Source organism: Agelaius tricolor, unplaced genomic scaffold, assembly GCF_023055355.1.
Source record: "Agelaius tricolor isolate 1412-34295 unplaced genomic scaffold, bAgeTri1.0.p SCAF_1, whole genome shotgun sequence".
Classification (NCBI taxonomy): Eukaryota; Metazoa; Chordata; class Aves; order Passeriformes; family Icteridae; genus Agelaius; species Agelaius tricolor.
Genome location: NW_027269261.1, coordinates 109018306 through 109036702, shown reverse-complemented (window position 1 = coordinate 109036702; position 18397 = coordinate 109018306). Strand labels below are relative to the sequence as shown.

At 44.6% G+C, this 18397-nt stretch overlaps 2 protein-coding genes across 7 annotated transcripts in view; one reads left to right on the top strand and one right to left on the bottom strand.

Annotated features, from left to right (window-relative positions):
• Window positions 1–11428, top strand: part of ATG5 (autophagy related 5) — a 101326-nt gene extending 89898 nt beyond the window's left edge. Inside the window, exon 9 of one of the 2 annotated variants that reach the window (XM_071446720.1) lies at window positions 11394–11428. In XM_071446720.1, the coding sequence (XP_071302821.1) occupies window positions 11394–11413 (20 nt within the window). In that variant the 3' untranslated portion in view covers window positions 11414–11428. The remainder of the gene's footprint in view (window positions 1–11393) is intronic. The other variant, XM_071446745.1, reaches the window with a different exon arrangement.
• The window catches only part of PRDM1 (PR/SET domain 1), a 33180-nt gene continuing 23544 nt past the window's right edge, over window positions 8762–18397 (bottom strand). For all 5 annotated transcript variants that reach the window (XM_071446675.1, XM_071446667.1, XM_071446658.1 and 2 more), the window contains 3 exons: window positions 12769–13877; window positions 12339–12467; window positions 8762–11925 (listed from right to left, as the gene is read on the bottom strand). In XM_071446675.1, the coding sequence (XP_071302776.1) occupies window positions 11350–11925; window positions 12339–12467; window positions 12769–13877 (1814 nt within the window). In that variant the 3' untranslated portion in view covers window positions 8762–11349. The remainder of the gene's footprint in view (window positions 11926–12338; window positions 12468–12768; window positions 13878–18397) is intronic.

Here is an 18397-nt window from a genome sequence, read left to right as displayed (position 1 = left end):
TCAAAATAGTTTCACTTTGCATCTGCAGACTGTGAAAATGCGTTCTTCCTTTTTTTTTTCTTTTTCTCTCTCTTAGTATTTTATCTCACCCTTGCCCTTAGTTGTGTGGGTCCCTCACTTACTAGGCACCATGTTTTCCAAAGAAAAGTAGTGTTTCACTGCTTCACTTCACCAGAAATTCTCACTCTGGGAAGACTGAAGAAGCTGGTGGCCACCAACTTGCAGCACTGTCAGGGGTCCAGGAGCCCCAGGGATGCTCACCTAGAAGGCAAGAGGAGAGGGATGGGCACAGGGAAGGGGAGAATGAGAAAGGTAACAGAGCTGGAGAGGAAGAGTGGAAGGTTCACCACCCTCCTGTGCCAGTGTGTGTCATGGGTGACAGCCTTCTCCTGGCAGCAGTGCCACAGCTAGCAGAGCTGGTGGATTGGTACATGAAAAGCGCCAATCCCACTGTGTTGTGCAGCCATAGCATGGGACAATCACAGAATGGACAAATCTTACCAGTGCATGTGCTTTCAAAAGCCTCAGAGTTTGCCCACGCAGCTGGTGAGAGCAGCACCAAGGCAGCAATCTCAGGCACTCAGAGGATGAGAAAAACTGGAATGAAGGTTCAGTCAGTCCTTCATGGACGTGCATAATGATGTGGTCTTTACAGGCTGTGTGTTGCCTTTGCCCTTGGCCTTTGGAATTGGGAACCAAAGGAGGCTCTAAGGTGTAAATCCCACACCTTGGAGATGGTCTCTTGAAAGAGGAGGGGTAGATGGAGGGGCTGTTGTGGCCACAGACTGGAGTGCTGCCTAGGGAGAATGTTTTCCACTGGCTGTTACCCAAGGAGTTGTGCATTGCATGGAGCAAGTCATTCAGCCTGAATTTTCACAGGTCATGTAGTGTAGTTATCCCTGATTTGTGCTTGGTTTGAAGGTGTTCAGGACTCCCAGTTGACCCCTGAGGTTAAGATAAGCTAAAGTCAAATAACATGTGGGATAAACTGCCCTGAGATTCTGGGCACCCAAAGAGAGTTTTTGACTTTAAACTCCTGTGTTTTATTTCTTTTTCAGTCCTGTCTAAGGATACCACCTCTCTCTCCCAGGTGAAGCCTTCAGCCATCTTTCCAATGGGTCCACTGAGAGCACTCAGGAGCAAACGGCCCCAGATGGAGAGTGGGGCAGGAGCACAAAGGCCAGAGCCATGTAGCCAGAAAGGAAGATGGGGTGACAGGAATGGCATCCTGGCATCCCTGCCCTGTCCCATGCAGGGAAAGCATTTCCTGCCTTGTGCACTGAGCAAGGTACAAGTCCTGTGGGAAAACCAGTGTGTGATCCTGCAAGCAAGGGCTGCTCCTGAAGCTATGTGTGGACAAGCTTAATTAATTCTGTCACTTTTTTTTGGTGCTTGACATTTGAACCTTGCTGCAGTGCGGTAATGCAGGGAGAGAGGTGAGTGTGTGTGAGCGAGTGAAAGTGGTGTCAGCATTTTGATTAGAACAAGGTTTCCATTCAATGCAGACACATGTCCAACCTGGTACCTGTTTGTTTCCAAGTGATGTGAAGGCCCCCTCAGTTCAGCACACTTCTGGGGGCCCGGGCTTTTAATAGCATGTAATATTAATTTCTGGCAACAGATGAGAGTTAATACATTATGTTTAAATCTGGGATGAGTTGTTGACCAGCTGTGGTCTGTGTGCAGAGATACCAAATGCTTTTCTTTGGATAATGTCAGTTCCAGCCTGCAAAGCACATATGGGTCAGAGGCAAGACTGAAGACCAGCAAAATTAACCCATTTAATCTTATGGAGCCATGTGTCTCCTGCAGAGCATTTGGTGCAGTTAGCCTCTAATGATTTAAGCATTTCGGAAAGTTCTGGGTGAGATGGCTCTTTTTTCAGTGCAGCATGTCAGTCAGTGCTGGTGGGAGGTTTCTGCCCTGGTGTCTGCACCAGAGAGGTAAATTAGGTAAGCAGAGGCATGAATTATTTGCATGAAGCTGAGATGGCGAATGTGTTATCTCAACAGCAGAAAAGGAAATGGTTCTCTATAGATTATTAGTTACTGAAAAAGCAAAGGCATGTCTTTTGTTGCCACCACACCACTGGTCTGACTGTTGAGTAGATATGGATCAATATCTCCCCTTCCTCCTCAACCCCCTTGCTCTTCACATTTTCACTTAGGCTGAGGTGAGGAGGTTTCACTTTAATTTATGTCATTCTTGTATTGCCAAATGGCATGCCAGTGCAACCGATCCGGGTGTGATCTGACTCTCTGTTGTGTGCTCTCACATGCAATGCCCTCGTGGGAAAATGCTGAGAGAAAATGGAAATTTAAGCTATGCACCTAGCCACAGTGGTTTTTTGGGTTTTTAATAGTGCTTTGTTTGTGAGGTCCTTTGGGCAGAGAGAGTTTATGTTGAGTTCAGGGTAGTCATAGCCCATAAGTGAGGATTTCTAAATATTATGATATTGCAGATAGTACTGTAAGCAACTTGTTGTCTCTATGAACAACAAACTACTTGCAGTTACAGATCAGAGGATCTCAAAAAAAGGTACAAATATTAGTCCTACACCACAGCCTGAACAAGTCTTGTACCTATTCTACAAATGAGTTGGGCACTGTATGGGAAGGTCAACTGACTTGTTCCAGACCTCGCTACTAGTTATGGAGGTACCAAAACCAGAGCACAGCCATCTTAGTTCCATGGTCCTTGTTTTCATTGCTTAGTTCTGGCCTTGAAGTACTGAAGTTTTTAGATTAAAAATAAAAAGTTTGTCTTTAAATCTCCAGTGTTAAATAAGCTTGATCTTGGATATATTCCTCTGTGTAGATAGATACTCATCGCTGCCTTAGTGTTTAGATTGATCTAAACAATTACACTGAAAATCAGTTTTTTAAAAATGTACTAAAATGGCATCAACTGGTATTCCCACACTTAAACACCCCAAATCTGGGGTAAATGAGAACCTGTAACTGAAGTCTGTGTCTGGGTCCTTCTCTTGATATATTTTTGAAGTCAGACTCACATGGGGTGAGGCATTTCCTTGAGGCTAATGAATACAGAGGGAGATAATGGGCAAGAGACCAGTGGCAAAGAACTGAGATTTAGTGTGTTCAAGTCTAACAAGGCACTTAGAGTGTTTTGCAGGGGTGTGTGCTGCTTCAGGAAATGGGTTTAATGGTCAGGGAGGGCCCTTGTTTTCCAGCTTTCTCATTTTGGATGAGTAGCTAAGATTTTGAAGGAAACTGGAGAGCATTCTGCCTCCACTAAGGTTTGTCCCCTCTGCTCCTCAGCCTGCCTCTCTATTGGGTGCTCTCTAGCAGGGTAAGGAGAATTCTGCCCTACACAGCAGAAGGGCCTGAGCCATGCTGCCCATGCTCAGCAGCTCTTGAACCACTCATACCTGCAGCCACTGCTCCACCTCATCTCCTAGGCTGCTTTTTGAGGTCAAGCAAGACCAACGGCAGTGCAGCAAACAACACAGTCATTCCTGGATATTGTATCTGGAGGGGATTACAAACTCAAGCAGATGTGAGGGAGGAAGGAAATCTACATACAGCTGCTATGTAGGTCATAACTTCATCTTAGAAATACTTGGGTGTTTTATGAACAAGTCCCACAGTGATTTGTGGCATGTGGCTCCCAAGAAAGGCAATAAGAATTGGGGTGTCCCCCAGGAGCTGTGCTGAACTCCTCCTGAATGGCTCCTCTCAGTCACAGCCCAGGTAGGGACAGCAGGACAGCCAGTACAAACATTGGGGTGTAGTCTAAAAGCTGGGTGTTTATAGCAAACACATGTAAAGACTCCAATGCTCATTTGGAAACCGACTGCACAGCTGGGCACAGGTATCACTGTTGAGACCACAAGCCTTTAGAGCAAAACCAGAGCTGCTTCCCAAGGGCCATGGATGTACCTGCCCTGCCCTTCCATTGCTGCCATCTCTAATCATGAGCACAATTTTGGTCAGGGGCTTGTGGCCAGTCTTGCTCAGGGCCAGCCCAGGAAAGAATGGGGATGGGCAAGCACCTCCTGCAGCTGCCCAGTTTGTATCTGCCAGGCTGTGCTCCCAGTACTGGGACATCAGTGCAAGGGAACGGGGCTGAAGCAGGATTTTAGGGCAAAGGGGATGTAAGAAAAGAGCCCCAGCCCTGGGATCCTGGCTGTGCTAGCTTGGGTCCTGTCTAGGGCCTCTCAGGGTGGCACCGAGGTTGCGGCTCTTGAGGTGGCTTATTGCCCCACCGATTGGGTTGTGAGGGTTTTGGCAGATTGGGATGCTCTGCTGAGAAAAAGCCCTTTGGTTGTCACCTCTCTCGTTTCTCTGTGCTTAAAGTGTATTTTCTCAGTTTGCAGTGTCAGGGGGCTGGGTGCACTGTGAAGCAATTTGGATTCTGCATTGATAAGGCAAGTGCAAACTGTCCCCGCAGCTCTCGAGAGCAGAATCAAACTGAAACTTACCACTCAGAGTAGAAAGCACATAACACCCACAGCTACAGACATGTACAAATTGCTGTAATATAGGTTAGAAAAGGAGCCCTGTTCTGCACCCTCTAGTCTCATTAAAAACATGCACACAACACCAAATCTTCACTGAATGACTACAAGCACCAGCACATGATCCCTCCTAAACACCCAACTTACTTGTAACGGCTTATTAAAAAGGCAAATTTTCACTTTTCATGTATTCTTGCTCCCCTTAGCACCTGGTTGCAGTTTCTACAGAATTTTTAACTTCTGTTTTTTTCATGACTGGTTGAGAGTAAAGTGAGACCTCTCTGGGACACCACCCAGCCTGGTTAACTGGGTCCCCACCTAGGAACATGGCTCCAGCGTGGTCGGAAGAAACCAAACTTCCCCCTCTTAGTAAAGCCTTTCTGCAAGGGGCTTTGAGGCTGACAAGAAGAGCAGATCTGGTCTGTAAAGATGTACAGAACCTGTTCTGTATAAACAAAAGGTCATCACAATACACAAGGTAGACTAAGAAGGTGAAGGTGGGGAAAAAAATGTTTCCTGGGGTTCACAGAGGGACAGTTCTCACACAGAAAATTTTGCCATAGGAAAGCTCAAGGGAGACTGGGAACTATAATATCCAAGAAATCACATTCAAAATGCTGCCTGCCACACTCCTCTTCCTGCCCAAAAGCTGACCACTGCTTTTAAGTTAGGATTTAGTGTGTAAAACTTAACTGGTAAAGGCAGGAGCATTGGGGCTCCCTAACCCCAAGACTGGTATCACATTGTGACAGCTGTCCTCAGCACAGGTGAACTGGGAAAGAGGTTTTCAGCCTCTGATTTTGCTGTGTGTGGTTTCAATATTGCAGGAATTGTTTCTCTTCCCAGCACAGTGTGGCCACTTTGGGGCAGGAATGCTGTAAGGAATCTCACTCAGTCCTTGGATAAGGAAATGATCAAGGACTTGCTTATTCACAATTAATGGAGAAAAAGAGCTGAAAGCCTTTATTAATCATTGCACAATAAGGAAGTCATACTGGTTTTGCTCCCTTCAATAGGGCTATTTGGTCACACCTACCTAAGTGGTTTGGCATCCCAACCATCTCTCTGCGTGCAGCTGAGGATGTACCTGTAGCTGAGGAGGAGGAGGAGGAAGGAAGAAAGGGCCTGGCTTCAGCACCACCAAGGTGCCTGGCTGACAGCTCACAGGGAAGAGAGAGCTCTGAGTGTCCATCTCCCTTTCCTGAAGGGCCAGGCATCTCTTTTTAGAGATCTCTGCCCAGACCTCACACCAGTGCTGCCTGTCCCCATGCTTTGGGCACAGGTTTCTGCCCCAAGCCCTGGTGTCAAAAAGGAGCAGAAATTCATGCAAGCCCTGTGCCAGAGTTCCCCCTGCCAGCTGCAGGGGTCCCTGCCAGGGAGGGTCAGGCCCTGGGGGTGTGTGCCACCCACCACTCCCTGCGGAGCCTTGCCCCACCCCTGGGCTTCTGCTCGCTTGTTTACTGCTCGTGGCAGCCAGTCTGTGTAAACCCCAGCTCCAGAAAGGAGTTTGTGGCCAGATGTGATGGCTGGCAGGTGCCTCTCAAGTGCCAGGAGACAGATGCTCAGGCTCCAGGCTTGGGCTGGCACAGGGAGCTGTATTGCCCTGCCCTTAAAGGGTGCTGAGGTGATGTCTCAGGGGCCTTTCCTAGGTGAGCTTGTGCAGGCTGATGTTTGTAGAGCTGAACAGCCTGAGCCAGCAGAGCCTGTGCTGCCTGGAGGTGGAAAGCATCATCCCAGGCAAACCTGGGCTGGGTTTTCCTGTGTAGAGCACCACTGAAGGAGTGCCAAGCTGCAAGCTCTCATGGTGGAACTAAGGATACTTTGGCTTTGAAGCAGAAGGCAATGTCTGCTTGCACACACCTCCAACCTGACCCCTCTGTCATGGGATGAGAATACAACTTTGCATCAGGAGTCAGCACTTGGGCAGCAGTGTCTCGGTGAGGCTTAGCGGCCCCTCTCCTGTTTGGCTGCCACAGTGAATTGCTGGGAAATGTTCCCCAGTCTCTTAAAAATGAGTGAAAACAGAGTCATGCAGTGTGTCAGAAACTCTGTCACTGAGGACAGTTGGTACAAAGGTGGCCTTCACTGGTGTGCAAATATGCTCTTTGCCAGCTCTTCCATGTGCTTCTCAGGAGAATGGGAAGGGCAGCAGACATGCTGGTTGCAGGATGAGTCTGTTTCAGCATCTCATGAAAAATTAAACACTTGTGATTTTGGGAAGTGCCACATCTTTAACAAAAGCTCTTGTTTTTCTGCTGTTCAGGTGAGACTGTGCTGATGTTACCCAAATATCAACCTGTACTCCCCACATCCCAGGCCAGGCAGCTGCCTCTTCCCTGCCAGCCTACCCCAACCCTGCACAGAGGAGGGAAACCTCCCTCTCAGAGCCAGGGCGGCTGCTTTGATGCTGTCAGTGAGTTTTTCTCTAGCCACTGTGACAGCCTGTGTTTTGCAGATACCTGCCCCATGATGGTCACATTCCTCAGCCGCACCGCATCCACTCAGCTCCGGCTCATGCAGTAATTAGACAAGTGTTTCCTGGCTGCCTTTAATTACAGCCACAACTATTTCCCTCACTCTAATGTAACACCTCTGAATGACAGCAAAGGTTCTGGGCTGCATCCCACACGGTCCCAGCACGTGTTGAGACGTGGCCGTGCGCTGGCAGACACTGATTTGAACCCAAAGGGCTCATACCCCCTCAGTGAGTCACATTTTTCATTTTCGACCTCAAGGCCATAATTGCCCACACTGGGAATTAGCGGTGTCTCCCCAGTACCCAGCCAAGAAGCATTGGGCTTTATAAACCAGCCAGAGGGGCAGCAGCATCCTCCCTAAATCCGTGCTTAAGTCTATCTCTGCTGTAATTCGCCCTGTCCTGTGGCGAAGCAGCTCAGCTGGCAAGGCCACACTGCCCAACACGTTCAGCCCCTCAGCATTTTCACACTGACACAGCAGGATGGGCATCAGGCCTGCCTGCCCACAGGCAGCCAGCGGCCCTGTGCCGGGGCACGCGGTCTCGCAGGGCCGCGTTTGTGGCAACTCCCGAATTGATGTGCTTCCCCGCCCTCCCCAGCCCCTTGCTAAGGCTGTTGTGGTTGTCTGACCTGGTGGTGGTGGTGTTGCCATGGCTGAATCCCACTGTAGCGCTGCTCGGAGCCCCCAAGCCCTCAGCGGCTCCCACCGGCTTGGGGGCTGCCAGGAACCAAGGCAGCAGCTGCCGCGCTCGGCCGCGCTCGGCTGTGATCTATAACGTGCATTGTCTTTTTATGTAATGTGTTTTATTAAACATCTTCTAAAGCTTACAAGTGTCCCCAGGACATAACTCTCCAGCACAACGTAACGCTTTGCCAAGTAATGAAGTATGATTTATGGTGGTAATGGTTATCCTATGTTTTTTTAAAAAAATTATTACAGCAATAGCTCTGTCGAATATAGGAATATAACATGCTGCATTTGGCACGTTTATGACAACAGTGCTCTGGTTTTCTTAACTCCACAGTTCAGTGTTGGCAGTATTTCAAATTCTTGAGACAGATGTTTAAATGAATTTTTTTAAGAGGACAGTGAAATACTTTTAAAACATCATACGGCGCTGAGTGTCTCAATATGTGCAGGAACGTTATTTCTTTAACATTCAGGTAGGGCAGGGCAGCACATGGCCTCTCTGGTTTAGATCTCACAGTAAATGATGGAAGTAGCAAATGTTGAATTAGCTTTCTGGGGCATCCTGGCCTGCTGTTACTCTTGGGCTGAGGTGGGGAAGGAGGGGAGGACACTTGACCTTCCCCTGGATTTAGTGCAGTGTTCACATCTCCTTTGTGAGCACTTACAACAGATCCACATTTGTTTTGAATGCAGTTCCCACCATGCTGAGACAGGACTAAGTGGTCTCACACTGACATTTTGAGTGTGTCATTGTGGTCCCGGTGGTTAGGGTTTCAGGCCAGAAATGACAATCATTTGGAAAAATGTAAATGAGAACCCTGGTCATGTATCTCTGAGGCAGATAGCATTCAAGCATTTCCATTGAAACACTGAAAATTCTTGGCTTTTTTTTTTCTAAAAAAAGGTACTGGCTGAAATTGAGGAAACCTCTGTACAAAATGAAGCCAGCGTATTCAGCTCTGGCATCGATGTTTGCACCTTTCTGTCAAGGAAAATCAGAACCCACAAAGGCAGGGACAGCATTGCTGAAGACACCATCACCCTCAGTGTACCAGCGCTGGGGCCACAACCACCCAGCTGGTGCAGAGAGATTGAAGACAAGGGAAGCATCAGTAAAGCAATGAACACTTATTTTTAATTTACATTTGACAATTTGCACATAAATAATGATGTAAACCAATACGTAAACATATAATAGTTTGTTGTTCTAGCAAAGTAAAAAGCCTGTTAACTTTGGTCAGAGTCTTTCTTAGGAGAGACAAAAAAACCCCCAAAAACACTGTTGATTGTTGCTACATTCACATGTAAAACGTCTAAGGGGAGGGGGAAACAGTAAAGAGAAGTAACAATTCTTAAAGCTGATGCATATAAATTCTTGTAAATTTTGTATCAAATACAAGAAAGCACTACAGGCAATAATAGGAAAAGTGTGTGTCCAGTGACAGAGTAGTGATACTTTGGTTTATCCTACAATTAAGTACTATATTTATGAACTATTGCTACATTTAAAAGATGTCAGCCTCACAATTTGCAGGAGTGGAAATGTAATGAACTGGAGTCCTTCAAAAGCTGTGTTTGGAGATTTGTATTTCAGGATTGTTTGTTTTTTTTTTAACAGAAGGCATCAAAATGAAGTTTGCTGAAAAAAAAAGACCACCGAATCCTGAATTGTTGAGGTGGACTTCTAAAAACTTTTTTTAAGAACATAACCCGACAAAAAGGGATACATGGTGGGGAGGTGTGTAATAATGCTAATAATGTTCATGTGAGTTGACTGTGCAACTCGTTAGTGGCAGGGCACAATGAGACAAGGGCCTTGTCCCACCTGACTTCCATGCTGCCCTTACTGTGATTTGTGACCACATCACGCACGGGTCATATTTGGCTTCTTCTCAAGTTCTTTCGGTTACATTTTCTGGCTGGCTGTTGACTGACCACCAGCCTCCTTCCCCCCCAGTGCAGACTGCCAGGAGAGCAGGGGACTGAAGGAGCCCTGGCCTGCAAACAGGGTAATTCCCACCAAATTCACTGAGATGCCACACGTGGATGCATGATGATGTCATTCACGTGTTTGCTAGTTCCAGCTTCACCTTCAGCTGTGTGTGTGTATTTGCAAGTGATAAATGCCTTGGTTCAACCTTCTGGTTTTGAGGTCATTGGTTATTTGCAGAACTGGGATAACATTTGATTTTCACACTTAGATGAAAAATAGGTTTTATTACATGGTTTGGCTCACAACTTAAGTGGTATAAATATATATACATATACATATATCGTATAGTGGTATAAATATATCTATAAATATACATGTATTCTTTGCTACACCTCAAACGTCACCATATCATCTTTGGGCTTAGCAAAACAAAAAGATAAAAGGATGTGCATTCTATCTTTCCCTGTGCACATTTTGGTTTCTTCTCTAAAGTAGCAAAGCATTTAGGTAAAACAGCATTGTCTGCACCACTGGACACAAGCACTGAGGTAATTGTTGTTCAACAACTTTGCAATGCCCTTTTCTTCTTTAATTAAATTAACCACAAAATGTACAAACACAAATACTGAGAAAAATCTGAGTCGTACAGGAAGGAGGAAAAAAATTTATGTGCCAGGAAAGGACTTTGTTCCCCACTTCTACCCAGGCAAAGTGGGAGAGAAAAATACAAGTAAAACTGAATCCCTTCTTTCTCAGGGAATATGACCATCTTTTTTTTTTTATCCCTGGAAGGCTCTGGCCAAAAAAAACCCCAAAAAAAACTAAAAACCAGAAGAAAGAAATCTGCCCAAAGCCCCTTTTAGGCAGAATAATATTTGTGTCTTTGCTTTTAAACTGCTTTTGGAAACAAAAGAATGTAAGTGAGATTTTATTTTAGAAAAGCCACTTTAAGCTCATGTGGTCCTTTGGTCTTAAAGTTACATGATAATGTGTGGGGCTGGAGCTGTGTTCTAAAAACCTGTGGTATTGTCCATGGCAGGTCGGTGTTTGCTGTGCCACATCTGTTCCAGGGAGAGCTGCAGGTAGAAGAATCTTTCTCCTCCCCTGAAGAGAGGCAGGAGAAAAAGTTTCTTCCCTGCTTGCTGCTACTCTGGGTTGTTGGTTTGCTATTTTTTTTTCTCCTTTTCAATTCCCAGTGGGGTGATTTGCTCATGAAAGTACACAGCATTTTTTTTCAAACCAACAGATCTAGGATTCTGTATGTCACATGTCCAACTTTGGCAATATGAAAAACCACATTTGTTTAAAAGACATTGGTACATAAAACACATTTACTGAAACCCTAATCTTAGGTTCTTAAAACAGATGTGCAGAAAAAAAATATCTACAAAGAATGGCCCATAAAACAAAAAATAAAAACATTTAAAGTAAAAATTACAATGAATTTTTCCAGTCATTGTAAACATTTTCCTAATTATTGCTTTTAGAATGATTAATTGCATAATAAATTATGAAGTACTATCATTGAAAAAATAATTATGGATAAATGATTGTCTCTTAGTAACTGGCGAGGCAATGCAGAGTCCTTTGCCCCTTTTTATGCCCTGAGAAAACAGTAACTTTGGAGTTCCTTCTTTCAGCTGAAGAGCGTAGGGAAACTACTGTAAGCCAAGATTGCTTTGCAGCATTGAAACTATGTACAAGCAACTGCTACAGGCACCCTGACTTGCCAAGTCATAAATAAAAAAAATCACTTTGCCAAAAAGTCTTAAGGGTCCATTGGTTCAATTGTTTCTTGCTTGACCTTTACAGGTAACAGAGGTAGTGGGTGACCGTGAGGCAACTTCATAACTGACATATCTGACGACTCGTAAAGGTTGCATCCTGAGGAGATAAGCCCATTTCCCAGGTTCCTCTGCAGAGAGACTTTCAGGTTAGCTCCTTCCATTTCCCTCCTGAGCATGGTCAGTATATCCTTCTCCACGATCGATGTTAAGTCGATATTGTCCTCCACTTCTTCCAGCTTGTCAGCATTGTCACTGATGTCAAACTTCTCGATCTCCTCGTTGATTCGGTTCAGGTCCTCCATGGAGCGGCCGGAGGCCGGGGCGACGGGGCAGTTGCCCTTCAGGTGGACCTGGAGGCTGCAGAAGTGAATGTAGCTCTTGTGGCAGTGGATGCATTTGTGGGGGCGTTCCCGGGTGTGGAGACGCTTGTGCAGCTTCAGGTGCACAAACTGGGTGAATTTGGCTGGGCAGAGCTTGCACTGGTAAGGCTTCTCTCCAGAGTGGAGTCGCAGGTGGGTTTTGAGATTGCTGGTGCTGCTGAACCGCTTGTGACAAACCTAATGTGGGGGGTGGCAGAGAAACAGCGAATGAGTGGGAGGCGATTTTATGGTTTAAATCACAGACACCTAGGAGGAGACGGCAGGATGAAGAAGCAGCTTTCTATATCTTCACACTTTCTCACAAAGGGAAAAAAATCCCCACCTTTTTTATTTAAATATTGCTGAATGTCATTTTGAGTGTGGCTGATGGCAAAACTGTATCAGGCAGGTGTTGCTCTAGCAGGCTGCAGGCAATCGTGCTGTCTCACAGACGCTGCTGCACCAGGGCTGGGCCCGGCTGTGGTGCAGATTCTGGCCCTGAGCAGCCAAGGGTTTGTCCCTCAGCCCTCCCTGCACACTGTAGGGGGTGTGCAAAGCCCTGCCATCCCTTTGGCCTCCGAAGGAATCACCTCTCTCTCTGTGTTACATACCTGACACTCGTGGGGTTTTTCTCCCGTATGTACCAGATAGTGCTTCTGGAGGTGAGCCAGCTGCGTGAAGCCCTTATTGCAAGTCTGGCATTTAAATGGTCTCTCTCCACTGTGTACTCGGAGGTGCACCTAGGGAGAGACAAAGCAATGAACAATTTGCAGTTTCCAGTGCTACAACAAAAGTGCTTTCAGATGTTTCCTAAAGTCAGCGGAAGAGTCCCATTGCCAAAATACAATGTTATCTAGTTAATTAGGTGGCTCAGTATTAAAGCACACAACCACGCTTTCTTGCTGGGGGATACTGTCTTAAGCCCAGACACATAAACGGCCTAACAAAGCAAGGGAGGCCTGACCCTGCTTTTCCTCGAAAGCCTACAGGGAGAAACCTGAGCCTTCAAAGAAGGCTCCTGTCTTATTCTCCACTGCCTACCTTCAGATTGGAGAGCTGGCCAAAGGTCTTGGAGCAAACATTGCATTCGTACTTGATCTTCCCATTCTGCTTTTTCAGTGGGTATGGGAGGGTTTTGTAACCGGTCACATTCCTCTTACTTTTAATGAGATTCATGGCTTCTTCACCGCCGGTGGCAGCCAACACCACTGAGGTAGGTTTAGGTTGCATTATGTGTTCCGAACTGGCTGCTGTACCAGCGGTGGGGGACCCACTGGTAGGGCTGCATGGCTTGTCCTTCATGCTGGCAGCAGCGCCCGTGATAGAGAAGGCACTGTTGGGTGCTGGTATGAGGAAGTCTCTTGGATGATCAGGCTGCAGCAGTCGACGGCCTCCTTCACTGGGCAATGAGCTGGGGAGCGTGGTGGGGTTGAGCATGTGGTGGGAAAGGCTACCTCCACTGAGCAGGTTGCCATAAAGAGGGTACATCCTTGGGAAGAGATTGAAATTGTTGATGCCATTGATATTGTTCAAAGCGCTCAGGTTATTACAGCTCATATTGAATGGAGGTAACAGGAATTTGGGGTAATGGGGGTTATAGGACGGTAGAAAGGCAGGTGAGAGGTGGCCAGGAGGTGCATATCCAGGATAAGACCCCAATCCTTCTGAGCCATATGATCCGTTCAAGTAAGAGTATGGCTCTCTGTGCTCTTGGGAAGTAGGTGCCAGAGGTGAAACTGTGACCCCCGGACTACTGTGAGGGCTTGAACTTTTTAAACTTTGGTCTGGGCTGCTCCTCCCGGAAGGACTTGGTGTAGTAGATGCCTGGATGGGTGAGTGAGTGATGTAGCTTGGTCTGTCCATGCCATATGCTAAGGAAGCTTTCAGATAGTCTTCAGGAATGTGAGGTCGGATCGGGTAGACAACTCGAGGGAAGAAACACCTCTCCGGGCTATAGTTCTTATGTAAATCATCCAAGTCTTTTTCTGGAGTAACTGGTGAAATGTTGGTCTGAAAGAAGTCTTTTCCTTTAGGAGGATTGGATTCCATTTTCAGGATTTCTTTCACACTGTGCTCCTTCTTTGGGACACTTTTCTGATAAAGCTCATCTTTATCAGTGCTGTGCTGCTTTGGATTAACGTGGGTTTGTGCTGAAATACAAAGACAAGATAACGATTATTTAGATATGCCACTGGTGCTATCTCTTTTCAAAACAGAATCTAACCCCTACAAGTTTAGTGGGAAGGAAGGGCTACTCTCAGAGATGAGCAATCATTCAACTTGCCACAAAACTAATTGTGTGAAGAAATGCCTGCTGGTATTAAATGTTAATAAAAAGCATTGTTAATTTAAGGGATACCAACCAGTACATAGAGATCTGGATGATGATGCATTTGCAGAGTGCCAGCCTTCACTCTGCAAACTGATTTCAACTTTCTTACCCCTTGAATTTGCCTAGCTTTGCTGTTGAATGTCTCTTTAAGCAGTATTTCTAATAAATGTGGTAATGAGCATTTGTTCACAATACAGGTTTAACTGAAGGACTTTGCAGAACACAAGCTCCCAGAAATGTTCCTCAGTAAAATAACAAGGCATGACAAATCGGGTTTTGCCAAACCGCAGCAGTCACTTCACCAGCCAGTTCAATTACTTACAGTACCAAAAAAACCATGGCTGGCTAGGATGAAAGCCTTCTTCAAAGAGAAGGTATTCTCCATCAGTAAACAGATCATTACTCATTAAATATACTGCTTAGGAACATCTACAACAAAGCAGACTATTTACTGCAGATTTCTGTGGCATTCAGTCTATGCAAAACTCCTCTGCTTACAGCTGTATTTTATAAAAAAAATGCTGAAGCAAAGCAAAAGAAAGCAAGACTGGTTGGCTCCAGCTTAAGTTGAAATGTGCTTTAAAAAAAAAAGGGGAAAGAAATATGTATTTAGAAGGACATAGAAGCTAGCATACATTCATCTCAGGTCAGCACATACTCTATTTATTTGTATTCAAAGACCTTGCTATCTGGACATAATACAACCTTAACAGCACACTGAAGATGACTTCAGTAAAAAAACAAATCTGCCTTTACCTTTGTTACATAATCTTGATTACTTGTAAGATATTTTATTATTTGGGGGGGGGGGGGGGGGGAACTAAGAAGGTTTCATAATCATAGTTAGTTAGTGCAAGGCTTTCCATCAGAAGGTACAAGCCAACACCAGTAGGCACGTGACTCAAGAACACTGCAGTCCTTTAGAAACATTTCTGCTCCCGTGACTGACTGTTCTTACTTCACTATCTGAGGTGAGAAACAGTTATTTCTGATTTTTGGTGGATTATCTGAACCAAGTGAGGAACATGAGAACAGGCAATGACCACGCTGCTTTGAACACAGATTCTTTGCTTCACTATTCACTACCCTGATGGAATCTATCATTTGGCAACATTACCCTATAAGGCAAAGAAAGCCATTTATTAAACTTATCCAAGAAAACAGCTGCCTGCAAAACATGCTCCTACTTACAACAACCCACTTTACAGTAGCATCCGTTTTGAAATGGCATTAGACTAGTAACAAGCAAATTTAGTTTGAGATTTTTGAGTAGTTTGGATATTTTCAAGCTCCAATGAAATGCAATTGAACACCGTTAGGTTCAATTAAAATATTTATGATAAAACTTTAAAGTGTTGTACAGCAAGCATATGCACACATAAGCACACAGATAGCTTCCCAATTACTTCTCTTAGTGTCCAAAGTTTAATGCAGAGCTGTATCAAAAATAAAGTAATAACATGTTGTGTTTTCCAGCTTTAAAAAACATTTACTTTCTTTGGCAATTTTATCTGTACTCCTGGACTGATAACTCATTTTCTAAATGTCAGCCAGATTTTGGGGCATAGCACAGAGGTCCTACTAGGTTCAAGAAGCTTCAAAATGGCACTGTAAGTAATATTATCTCTATCTTCTTATCAGCTGCCTTTCACCACAGCAGTGTTTCAGAGCAAACATTCCTGGTGACACTATCAGCATCGGGAAGTATCAAGACCAGGCAGTACTGAAACCTGGACAGGGGGGTGGGAGGCAGAACTTGTGAAGCCTTGCAGCAGGAAAAATAAATAAATACCACCTTATCAGGCCCGTATCAGTTTCTCAGTGGGGTCTGTCAAGCAGGAAGTTCAAATTGACACTTTTCTCTTTTAAAGAAAAAAACCCAGGGGGAGGGGAAGAGGAAGGAGAAATGCCGGTGGTGCTGGAAAAGTGATAGAGAAGCTGGGGCCTCTTCAGCTGGAGAAAGAGCTCCCACTGTCACAAGGTTAAACATGAGGGTGGGGATGTACATGCCTTATGTGCAGGAGCAAGCCCAGGAGTGACAGAAAGGAAGCTCATGCAGAGATCGTAACTTTCTTTGTGCAACAATCCCATGCTCTCTCTTGACTGACTAAAGATAATTGCTCTTTTCTTCCCTTCTGAATTTTCCCAGTAAAGCTGTCCCTCCTATTAATTTCCATGTGTAGACAGAAGTTATGATATTTAAAGATATTTTTTCAAGTCTAACTGTGACAGGTCTCTTTAGTTTGCAAGCTATCTTTGATCCATAAATCCCCTCTTGGCTTTTTCCGTTATTACCTGAGCACACGGGACACTTGGGAACACCAGAGAGACCAAAACATAAACAAGTGTGTCAGCACTGTGTAAAATAAGAGAAGGTAATGTCCAGGGCCAAGGAGAGGTTCTTCAGTTTTATACTGAAGGTGTATTTAAACCAGGGCTGAAACTGATTGAGAGGTTTACAACCCTTCTTGCTGCTCTTAAAGGAGCCATACTTCAAAGTTAAAGAGATATATTTCTTATAAATGGAATTTTTTTTTTGAACTTGTGATCTTCAATTTAAGTTTTTACCAATCAGAATGTCTCCCATTCACTCTTGAAATGCATTTCTCCCCCCCACCCCCATATACACACACATACATATACAGTAAATATAGGCACATACTCCTCCAAGATCTGTCTAGTTTCTGTGGTCAGAGGGACACACAGAAAAGAGATTCACAACAAAACAAGAATGAAGCAGCTGCATTTCTAAGTTACTGATCTGAGGGTGATGGTGGGGGGTGGAAGAAAGGAAAAAACCCCAGACATGCCTCTTGAGGATCCTGACACGTCTAACTGAGGTCAACAGATTATTTGCTCAGATCTGAGAGCAGTGAGTGCATGCAAGAGGAAAAGGGACAAAACTCCTGTTACTTTTAAGTATTGATAAAACTTGGGTGAAGGAGTTGCCTGAAGTTACTCCAGTGTGGGTGTTCCAGCTACAGACTGCTGCAGAGCTATAGACTTTGCTCTCAGTTCCTGTGCTCTGAGCTGTAGCCTGAGAAACATTTCATAAAAACAATGATCTGTTCTTTTCTAAAAACTTGAAAAACGGTTGTAGGCAGACAGTAATTGCAACAGTAATTTCAGGAGTGAGATGGTACTGAACACTTCGAGTGGTAGAGCTTAATTATGCCGATTCACATTTTCGATCTAAATTAAGCACTTCTTTTGCTAGTAGAAAGAGAACCTCGAAGTTGTGAAGCTGGCAAAACAAAGACTGTTTCCACTCAAAATGAGAACAGAGACCAACATTCAGAAGTACAAAATTTGATCATCTGTTTTCTAAATGTGTCCATGGCAGTGTGACATGCCTTTGAAAACCTTTTGCTCAGAGAAGGTCTTTCTGGGAGCCTTCAAATAATTCTCAATATTAAGACAACTTCAGTCCTCAAATTCTGATTTTGTGAAGACAACTTCTCATATCATTTAAAAATCATTTTCCTGAGCCCTTTTGAACATTCCAGGAGGCATTTTTTTAAGCAAGTGCAGATGTTTCCTCTCAACCCAAACAGAAAAGCTTCAAAACCAGAAAGTGAAACTGTCCATAAACAAAAGGGAAAGCGAGCGACAGGGCTGAGCTAACGGCCAGCATGTCAGGGCCAGCAGGAAGAAGAGAAGAATAAATCGCGTTTAAGAAAAAAGCATTACAAAGTTAATCTTCATAGAACTGGAAACATTTTAAATAATGTCTTTTTGAACCTGTTAACAAAACAAAAAGATTGCCAAATATTTTGTAAATATGCAAATTATCTTCCCCCAGCTTGAACTTTTTTTCTAAAGCTTGACCAAAAGATGTCACCTGCCTGTACTTGACTGAGGAGACAAACATGACATGAGCAGCAGGAAGTTGCATCATATGATTGCAATATATGAACATTATTATCAAATAGTCATGTCCTGAGTCAATGCAATTGTTTGGATTTTGTTGGGTTTTTCTTGTTTGGTTTTGGTTTGGTTTTTTTTTTACTGTTACCCTCTCCACGCCTTCATCCTAAAATAATCCTCCCATGTTGAGGTAAGAATGAAATTCTAAACCATTTGGAACCACCAAAGCAAATTTCCTCAGTGTTTGCTAAATAAAATATCACAGACTAAAAGACAATCTGAAGGAGCAGTTGAATGAGCTTAGGCACATTTAACAAATTACTGAAAATTTATTTTTAGCAGAATACAGAAATCTTGTGCCACCATACTTAAAACTATTTACTGGACAATGGCACCATCTGAAAGTGACATCTCCAATCCTGACAGAAAACATTAGAGACCTCAAAAGAGGCAGGAAGGGAATGACATTTG